At 41.5% G+C, this 10,920-nt stretch overlaps 1 protein-coding gene across 1 annotated transcript in view; it reads right to left on the bottom strand.

Moving 5' to 3' along the window:
• Nucleotides 1-1,373: 1,373 nt before the first annotated feature.
• Nucleotides 1,374-10,920, bottom strand: part of LOC122921415 (synaptic vesicle glycoprotein 2A-like) — a 43,750-nt gene continuing 34,203 nt past the window's right edge. The window contains exons 11-17 of the mRNA XM_044271393.1: nucleotides 8,424-8,630; nucleotides 6,664-6,823; nucleotides 3,450-3,559; nucleotides 2,180-2,244; nucleotides 2,044-2,092; nucleotides 1,865-1,950; nucleotides 1,374-1,751 (exon numbers count right to left, since the gene is read on the bottom strand). Of these exons, the coding sequence (XP_044127328.1) occupies nucleotides 1,374-1,751; nucleotides 1,865-1,950; nucleotides 2,044-2,092; nucleotides 2,180-2,244; nucleotides 3,450-3,559; nucleotides 6,664-6,823; nucleotides 8,424-8,630 (1,055 nt within the window). The remainder of the gene's footprint in view (nucleotides 1,752-1,864; nucleotides 1,951-2,043; nucleotides 2,093-2,179; nucleotides 2,245-3,449; nucleotides 3,560-6,663; nucleotides 6,824-8,423; nucleotides 8,631-10,920) is intronic.

Genomic DNA, 10,920 nt, shown 5'->3' with positions numbered 1-10,920 from the left:
AGAAGAAGTCGAAAACCCCTGGACACATTCAGCCAATTCGTGTCACAGGGGAAAAATTCCTTCTCGACCCCGGGAAAAGGCGATCAGTCCTAGAACCCTGGATCAAGCCCCCTGATCCCTATCCCTAAATTAGGTCCCTATCCCTAAACCTGTTGATCCAGAAGAAGGCGAAAACCCCTGGACACATTCAGCCAATTCGTGTCACAGAGGAAAAATTCCTTCTCGACCCCGGGAAAAGGCGATCAGTCCTAGACCCTGGATCAAACCCCCTGATCCCTATCCTAAATTAGTTCCCTATCCCTCAAGTAGTTGATCCAGAAGAAGGCGAAAACCCCTGGACACATTCAGCCAATTCGTGTCACAGGGGAAAAATTCCTTCTCGACCCCGGGAAAAGGCGATCAGTCCTAGAACCCTGGATCAAGCCCCCTGATCCCTATCCCTAAATTAGGTCCCTATCCCTAAACCTGTTGATCCAGAAGAAGGCGAAAACCCCTGGACACATTCAGCCAATTCGTGTCACAGGGGAAAAATTCCTTCTCGACCCCAGGAAAAGGCGATCAGTCCTAGACCCTGGATCAAACCCCCTGATCCCTATCCCTAAATTAGGTCCCTATCCCTAAAGTAGTTGATCCAGAAGAAGGCGAAAACCCCTGGACACATTCAGCCAATTCGTGTCACAGGGGAAAAATTCCTTCTCGACCCCGGGAAAAGGCGATCAGTCCTAGACCCTGGATCAAACCCCCTGATCCCTATCCTAAATTAGGTCCCTATCCCTAAAGTAGTTGATCCAGAAGAAGGCGAAAACCCCTGGACACATTCAGCCAATTCGTGTCACAGGGGAAAAATTCCTTCTCGACCCCGGGAAAAGGCGATCAGTCCTAGAACCCTGGATCAAGCCCCCTGATCCCTATCCCTAAATTAGGTCCCTATCCCTAAACCTGTTGATCCAGAAGAAGGCGAAAACCCCTGGACACATTCAGCCAATTCGTGTCACAGGGGAAAAATTCCTTCTCGACCCCGGGAAAAGGCGATCAGTCCTAGACCCTGGATCAAACCCCCTGATCCCTATCCCTAAATTAGGTCCCTATCCCTAAAGTAGTTGATCCAGAAGAAGGCGAAAACCCCTGAACACATTCAGCCAATTCGTGTCACAGGGGAAAAATTCCTTCTCGACCCCGGGAAAAGGCGATCAGTCCTAGAACCCTGGATCAAACACCCTGATCTTATTTCTAAGTTTACTAATTATATTTATGTTATTTATTTTTACTACTTTTATAGATTTATTACTATATTACTACCCTTTGACTTATTACAATATTTAGTTTTTTTAGATTTGGTTGCTGCTGGTGGTCTTACAGCTCCTTACCATCCTTCACCGGCAGAATGGTTTGAAGAGGATGGTCCAGAGGATGTTCTTCTTTCCTCTCAGGTTGGTGTTGACATACTGGAAGGTGGTTGGCTGGCGGATCTTCTGTCTTCTTCCAGGCTGATGCTGAACTCTTCTCAGGTTCTTGCTCTTCACATCCAGTTTCTGTTTCACCATCCTCTGCTCCTTGGCGGATGTCTTCTCAGTCGTTTCATCATGCTGCGCCCGTGATGTGTCTGCCTCCTCTCGCTCTCCCTTGGCCTTCTCCACCGTCAGGTCTTCACAGAGGCGGCTTGCCATCATCAATGTCGGCTCTGGATCTTCTTCCTCCAGTGGAAAAGGCAGGTATTTCCTTTGAGCTTCGCGGTTTGTTGGCATGAGGCGCTAAGAACAGATTCAGTAAATGGTCTATGAGACGTTCCTATAAATCCTTCACATCTATAGACAGAACATGGAGGAATCTGGAGGACAATATGACAGGCAGTAGGATCACTCACCTCCATCTTGAAGATTGGAGACGGGAGGAATCTCATGCAGTAGATGAGACGTTGTTGGTCTCTCTCCTCCACGGTGCGGGGATAAGCTGCAGAGAGAAGACAACCAGATCATGAGTTTACTTCAGATCAGTCTAAACCTCAAGTTTTCATAGTCAAGTCTTATTACCAAAAATACTCACTTATGAAGGGTGTCAGGCCATAGATGCAATGCTGGAGGCAGTAGATGTCCTAAAGAGAAGAGAATACAGCAAGTGACCACTTACCACTCCTCATGGGTGATAGGACAAAGGGCCAGTATACAATGAAGCTACTTACCTCCAGAGAAGTGCGGCCTGCTCCAATCCTGTACTCGTCAAGAATTGAAGAAATCATAGCGCGATCTGTTAACCCATAAAAGAGACTTAGTCACAGATCTGATAAAGGCAGTGAATGTCCTCCCAGGTGTAGGACCCTCGTGATCACACACTGATGGCCGGTCCTAGGGGTGGTAATATGGAGGTCCTGGAGGACCATTTATAACTTCTTCATATATCTTTAGAGCAGTCAGACAGAGATCAGCTTTCCTCATACAGAGCTCCAAATCCCCTGCAAAGCCTTAGAATAAAATGATAAATTGTAGCTTCCTGCAGCCACCACTAGGGGGAGCAGAGGAGCGCACTGTACAGGCAGTCATCAGTCCTGAGCTCCCCCTAGTGGTGTCTGCAGGCAGAGCTAATGTTACCATTTATATCAGTGCTGAGGATTTGGAGCTTTGTATCAGTAAAACAGAGCTCTGATCACTATAAAAATATATCAAGAAATGAATCAACATAAAAAATGTCCTGATGATAAAAGGCGGACATTCACGTTACATATAAGAGGATAGTAATCACATATGATCATGCAGTATATATATATATAGTGCCGTCTATACTGGGTATCTGCAGTGTCCCTTATAGCAGAAGGGCCCATATACGTAATACCGCACATAACACAGAGGGGAGATTTATCTCAACTGATATGAAGGGAAACTGGCTCAGTCGCCCATAGCAACCAATCAGATCGTTCCTTTCATTTTCCAAAGCAGCTCTGAAAAATGAAAAGGTAGAATCTGATTGGTTGCTATGGGCAACGGAGCCAGTTTCCCTTTGCACCAGTTCTGATACATCTACCCCATAACGCAGACTGGGTTGTACTGGTGCCGTATACAGATGTATGACATGACAGATTGTTTTCTATCCCATAAATAAATCAATACTCCAAAATGTGAGGTAAATTGCCTCAACAACACCATAAACATACCCCAATTAATAATAATATCAGTATGGAGTCCTCAATACTCAATACTGGCAGCAGAGCGCCTATATAGACACACCTAGCACAGAACTTCCCTTCATAACATTAAATTAACTGAAAAAAAAATCCAGTTTCCTGCCCCAGCCACTAGGGGGAGCTCACTACACCCATATGTATACAGCTGATATTGGGGCAGTACACGTATACAGCTAGCTCCCCCTAGTGGGATGAAGGATAAAGCCCTCAGCAGATCCCTAATCCTGTGAGTGAAGCCTCATGGGAGATGTCAGATGAGGGGGTGAGATCTCACCGGCGTCCATCTTCACCTCTCGTCGTCCTGTAACGGTCTGAGGACCACTGACCGTTGGTTTCCTTTCAAGTTCAAATCCAGCGATCCCATTGGCTGCTGAGCAGTGACATCTGGAAGAGGAAATTTAAAGGGACAGGACGCTGTTATCTCCCTGCAGTGCATGTCCTGCATGTGAGATATCATGAAGCTGTGGAGATAATCTGCGGGGAGCGGCTGCCATCACTCCTCATATCTCCACCAGGGGGCGCAATATCTGATCAGTGTTATATCCGACATATTATTACACTATTAATGTGCTATGAAGAAATTCATTTAAAACCACAGGCTTTTAATTAAAACATCTTTTTAACCCCTCGCCAACCAGGTGATTTGGAGTCTCTTTGATTATATACTGAGGTTTTTATCTTTTGATCATTATAGCGGTTGGTGTATTTCTCGATATTATACTGGATACTGAGGGGCACGTGAGGGAAAATATACCCAAAAGTCCTTCGTGGTTAGAGGTGCGGTGGTGTCCACAGCATCAGAAGAGGCTCCATTCATATCTTTGCTGCTTCCAAGGGCAGGACAAGCTCTCATGGTGGAGAATTCAGACTGTCCCCTCACCTTTTATCCCGAAAGGACATTTGTTGGATTGACTATCCTGAATGACGTCCTGTCCCTCAACTACACAGACCCTACATTTCCCTCCACCCTCAGCATCACCACAGATCAGTCTACAATGTAGGAATTGCTGGGTTGGGGCTGTGGATGTTATTGTGCTCTGGCTACAGAAATGGAGAAGCCCGGGCCCACCGGAGGATCAGACCCTCTCGCTTATATATGTTTTGTAGCTGCATAGTGGCGGATATTAGATATTTTTGAGCCACTCCTTGCACAATTTTTAATATCATGCAATATTTTTGTCGATTATCCCCTTAGAAAGTACCAATGCCTCTTGATTGATCCTTAAATGTACCTTACTCTGATCCTCCGACAATAAATGTGGTTGAAGCTGAGGCTGCAGCTGCCGATTTCTGTGGGACCAACTGACCTTCTAATGTGTATGGGTTTCGGCTGTAACCCAATGGCCGATTTTTGTTGGAAAGAAGGATTGGGTAGATGGATTTCAACATGCTCAATTTTTTTCTGAAAGGAGATGTCTGACAACATCTAATTCCACCTACTGAGAACATATTTGCATGGGTATGGGAGGGGCGAAGATCAGGAGGGATGAGCGTTTGGCCGACAGCTATCTAATGTGTTTGGCCTAACTAACATTACATTTCTGCTGTTAGCTCCCTGGGCGGAAATGCTCCAAATCTAACGCGTCTTGAGTGACTCATCGCATGTAATTACTTCATAAGATATTCTCCTGGTGGAGAAAACGACCCTCGCACACTAATCACGGTTTCGTAGTCTCCTCCAGTGTGTGCGCCAGGGGCTGTACCGGTCTACAAATCTGAATATTAATACATCTGCATTTACATGAATTAAAAACAATCGTATATTGTAATGTCTGATATATACGGCATCTAGGAGGGAGGCCATACAAGAAAAAACAGAGATGATAAAAAGTGCACCAGGAAGACTAGGCCGCACTACCATGGACAACTAAGGGGTCTCGTTTTCACTCCGACGTAAGATGACCATGGACAATAGAAAGGGGGGTGGAAAATTGAACGGAGCCCCAGTTTGACTATGTTCCTGTGATATCACTGCACTGTTCCTGTACTGGTACCACATGTGTGCATTATACAGTGCCTGCATGTGACCAGCAGGGGTATAGCTATAGGGGGTGCAGAGGTAGCAGTCGCTACCGGGCCCAAAGACACTTGTGCCGCATAAGAAGACACACAAAGCACTGAGGGAAGGGGGGCCCAAGCTGAACTCTTGCATCGGGGCCCATGAGCCTTTAGTTACGCCCCTGGTGACCAGTATATCTATGTTTTTCTCTTATGCTGTCACGATATATTTGGTGATCTTTTTGAGTGCATTATTCCTGTATTATGGTATCGTGGAGTGCATAATCCCTGCCCCGCGACATCACTGTGTGCATTATCCCTCACTACACTGTGACATCACTGTGTGCATTATCTCTGTACTGTGACATCACTGTGTTTATTATCCCTGTACTGTGACATCACTGTGTGTATTATCCCTGTACTGTGACATCACTGTGTGTATTATCCCTGTGCTGTGACATCACTGTGTGTATTATCCCTGCACTGCGACATCACTGTGTGTATTATCCCTGTACTGTGACATCACTGTGTTTATTATCCCTGTACTGTGACATCACTGTGTGTATTATCCCTGTACTGTGACATCACTGTGTGTATTATCTCTGTACTGTGACATCACTGTATTTATTATCCCTGTACTGTGACATCACTGTGTGTATTATCCCTGTACTGTGACATCACTGTGTGTACATTATCTCTGTACTGTGACATCACTGTGTGTATTATCCCTGTACTGTAACATCACTGTGTGCATTATCCCTGCACTGTAACATCACTGTGTGCATTATCCCTGTACTGTGACATCACTGTGTGTATTATCTCTGTACTGTGACATCACTGTGTGTATTATCCCTGCACTGTAACATCACTGTGTGTATTATCTCTGTACTGTGACATCACTGTGTATATTATCTCTGTACTGCGACATCACTGTGTGCATTATCTCTGTACTGTGACATCACTGTGTGTATTATCCCTGTACTGTGACATCACTGTGTGTATTATCTCTGTACTGTGACATCGCTGTTTATTATCTCTGTACTGTGACATCACTGTGTGTATTATCCCTGCACTGTAACATCACTGTGTGTATTATCTCTGTACTGTGACATCACTGTGTATATTATCTCTGTACTGCGACATCACTGTGTGCATTATCTCTGTACTGTGACATCACTGTGTGTATTATCCCTGTACTGTGACATCACTGTGTGTATTATCCCTGTACTGTGACATCACTGTGTGCATTATCCCTGTACTGTGACATCACTGTGTGCATTATCTCTGTACTGTGACATCACTATGTACATTATCCCTGCACTGTGACATCACTGTGTGCATTATACCATTACCTTTTCCTCTGTGTCACCAAGTAGACTCTAGCACAACAACTATACCACTAAAATACCAAGAACAGGGGATAATATATGGAGAGTCTGAGAAATGGAGTATATTCTACTCTGTAATCAGCGAGTGGAAAAGAACCATACCTTTTGTCTGAGGGGTAGAGCTCCACCGTCAGGACATCCAGAGCATTCCAAGAGGCAATACTGACTCCACCAAAGAGGCAGAGTAGAGCAATCATGGCCGATTCACTGTTCCCGAAGAATAAGAAGAAGCAGCTAATACATGACATGACACTGGAACCAGCTGGGGAAGACAGACAGATCAGTCACTGAAATATCCCACCAGGTGCTCTGCGTCTATCAAAGCATAACTTATGGAATTTGATCTATTTTAGAAAAAAATGGGTTGCTTTCTTCCAATAACAGTGCCACACCTGTCCACAGGTTAAACATGGTATTGCAGCTGAGCTCTATTCACTCCAAATGGAGCTGAGCTACAATACCACACACAACCTACCACCAACAGGTGTGGCACTGTTTAGGAAAAACAACAGCCACATTTCTCTATAGAAGCACTTTAAAGAGGACCTGACAGCAGGGTGAACCTTATTAAACTAGGCATGGCAGGGTTGATTCTTCTGATTAAAATGAAACACAGGAGAGGTGAGAACTGATTATCTATCACTACTAAAGCACCCTGCTTATCAGTGATTATAGTAAAAGGACAGGAGAGAATACAGGAGAGGTGAGAACTGATTGTCTATCACTACTCGAACATCCTACTTCTCATTGTTTATAGTATAATGACAGGAGAGACCACAGGAGAGGTGATAACTGATTGTCTATTACTACTAGAGCACCCTGCTTATCAGTGATTATAGTATAAGGACAGGAGAGACCACAGGAGAGGTGAGAACTGATTGTCTATCACCAGTAGAACACCCTGCGTATCTCTGTTTATAGTATAAGGGACAGGGGAGAACACAGAACCAACGCTGCCAGGGAGTATTTCTAGTTTAGTTGGGTTGATCCTGCTGATGGGTGCTCTTTAAGAAACACATCACAAAAAGTAAATTAGCTGTAATTAGAGCTGCCCATCTAACTATTAGCCCTGTCATCAGGGCACTCATGGAATTATAACACCCTTAGTCTTATTTAAGGGATGCTCTGCTTTGGACCATCCCTACTTGTTAGAAGGGTCCCTTGACAATAAGCTGATCACTAAATGCCCTTCTGCTGGGATCCTAGCGATCAGCTTTTATCTGGAGGGAAACAGACAGTAAGTGTTCCCTGCAGCACCACCACAGGGAAAATGAGGTATTACACAGTGTCCATTGGTGTCGATGAGTTATCTGTGTAAAATAGAACAGGTCCTATACTATATTTGCTGAACCCTGCCGGATCCAGCAAAAACGCTAGTGTGAAAGTAGCCTAAGATATTTATGATAACCCAGCTTTTTTGTAGATATCAAACCAAACCACTCTCCTATGGGAGGAAGCAGTAGGCAGTGCCACTACTTGGTGCCCAACTTGATGGGGGTTAAAGCCCCTCTGAGGGTAAGGACTGATCTTGGTTTATTGATAAAGTACACATAAAATCATACTCCCAGTAGGGGGCAGTATGTACTTCTATTATCAACAAATGTTTGCCTTCATTGGTCCTGTATTCACGCAATTCTAAACTGTTCTGTCTCTCGTGGGAACTCTCTTAGCTACTGCCACTATTTGCCCTTTCATGGTGCTGTAGGGAAGCCAAAAACCTCAAGCTGAGACACCCAAGGATCGCAGAAAGAGGCTGCCCAAAATTAGACTAAGAAGCTCTAATAATAATAATAAAAAATATAGCATAATACAAAAAATTTGACCTAAAAGTGAATCTGTTGGCAGAGCACTGATTTTCTCACCCAGCATACGGAGACGCCCGATTTTGTCCATCAGCAGTGCGGAGACAATATTGCCCGGTAGTACCGCCAGAGTCCCCAGGAAACTCACAAAGTAGATCATGTAGGCATTATTAATGTCGTCGCTGAAGTCGAGCTGGCATCCCTCCTTACTGTGCAGGAACGTGCTGTTAATAATCCGACTGTTGATGAACTTATAGTCAAACAAGTCTGCAAAGCAAGAGCGATTAGCTACAGTGATATTCTTGTACATAGGAGGCAGTATTATAGTAGTTATATTCTTGTACATAGGAGCAGTATTATAGTAGTTATATTCTTGTACATAGGAGGCAGTATTATAGTAGTTATATTCTTGTACAGAGGAGGCAGTATTATAGTAGTTATATTCTTGTACATAGGAGCAGTATTATAGTAGTTATATTCTTGTACATAGGGGGCAGTATTATAGTAGTTATATTCTTGTACATAGGGGGCAGTATTATAGTAGTTATATTCTTGTACATAGGAGGCAGTATTATAGTAGTTATATTCTTGTACATAGGAGCAGTATTATAGTAGTTATATTCTTGTACATAGGAGCAGTATTATAGTAGTTATATTCTTATACATAGGAGCAGTATTATAGTAGTTATATTCTTGTACATAGGAGCAGTATTATAGTAGTTATATTCTTGTACATAGGAGGCAGTATTATAGTAGTTATATTCTTGTATATAGGAGCAGTATTATAGTAGTTATATTCTTGTACATAGGAGCAGTATTATAGTAGTTATATTCTTGTACATAGGAGCAGTATTATAGTAGTTATATTCTTGTACATAGGAGCAGTATTATAGTAGTTATATTCTTGTACATAGGGGCAGTATTATAGTAGTTATATTCTTGTACATAGGAGCAGTATTATAGTAGTTATATTCTTGTACATAGGAGCAGTATTATAGTAGTTATATTCTTGTACATAGGAGCAGTATTATAGTAGTTATATTCTTGTACATAGGAGCAGTATTATAGTAGTTATATTCTTGTACATAGGAGCAGTATTATAGTAGTTATATTCTTGTACATAGGAGCAGTATTATAGTAGTTATATTCTTGTACATAGGAGCAGTATTATAGTAGTTATATTCTTGTACATAGGAGCAGTATTATAGTAGTTATATTCTTGTACATAGGAGCAGTATTATAGTAGTTATATTCTTGTACATAGGATCAGTATTATAGTAGTTATATTCTTGTACATAGGAGGCAGTATTATAGTAGTTATATTCTTGTACATAGGAGCAGTATTATAGTAGTTATATTCTTGTACATAGGAGCAGTATTATAGTAGTTATATTCTTGTACATAGGAGCAGTATTATAGTAGTTATATTCTTGTACATAGGAGCAGTATTATAGTAGTTATATTCTTGTACATAGGAGCAGTATTATAGTAGTTATATTCTTGTACATAGGAGCAGTATTATAGTAGTTATATTCTTGTACATAGGAGCAGTATTATAGTAGTTATATTCTTGTACATAGGAGGCAGTATTATAGTAGTTATATTCTTGTACATAGGAGGCAGTATTATAGTAGTTATATTCTTGTACATAGGAGCAGTATTATAGTAGTTATATTCTTGTACATAGGAGCAGTATTATAGTAGTTATATTCTTGTACATAGGAGCAGTATTATAGTAGTTATATTCTTGTACATAGGGGGCAGTATTATAGTAGTTATATTCTTGTACATAGGAGCAGTATTATAGTAGTTATATTCCTGTACATAGGAGCAGTATTATAGTAGTTATATTCTTGTACATAGAGGCAGTATTATAGTAGTTATATTCTTGTACATAGGGGCAGTATTATAGTAGTTATATTCTTGTACATAGGAGGCAGTATTATAGTAGTTATATTCTTGTACATAGGAGCAGTATTATAGTAGTTATATTCTTGTACATAGGAGCAGTATTATAGTAGTTATATTCTTGTACATAGGAGCAGTATTATAGTAGTTATATTCTTGTACATAGGAGGCAGTATTATAGTAGTTATATTCTTGTACATAGGAGCAGTATTATAGTAGTTATATTCTTGTACATAGGAGCAGTATTATAGTAGTTATATTCTTGTACATAGGAGGCAGTATTATAGTAGTTATATTCTTGTACATAGGAGCAGTATTATAGTAGTTATATTCTTGTACATAGGAGCAGTATTATAGTAGTTATATTCCTTGTACATAGGAGGCAGTATTATAGTAGTTATATTCTTGTACATAGGAGCAGTATTATAGTAGTTATATTCTTGTACATAGGAGCAGTATTATAGTAGTTATATTCTTGTACATATAGGCAGTATTATAGTAGTTATATTCTTGTACATAGGAGGCAGTATTATAGTAGTTATATTCTTGTACATAGGAGGCAGTATTATAGTAGTTATATTCTTGTACATAGGAGCAGTATTATAGTAGTTATATTCTTGTACATAGGAGGCAGTATTATAGTAGTTAT

The sequence above is a fragment of the Bufo gargarizans genome, chromosome 11 (genome assembly GCF_014858855.1).
Source record: "Bufo gargarizans isolate SCDJY-AF-19 chromosome 11, ASM1485885v1, whole genome shotgun sequence".
Lineage (NCBI taxonomy): Eukaryota > Metazoa > Chordata > Amphibia > Anura > Bufonidae > Bufo > Bufo gargarizans.
Note: the sequence above shows the minus strand (reverse complement) of the source record. Positions and strands in the feature narration are given on the sequence as shown.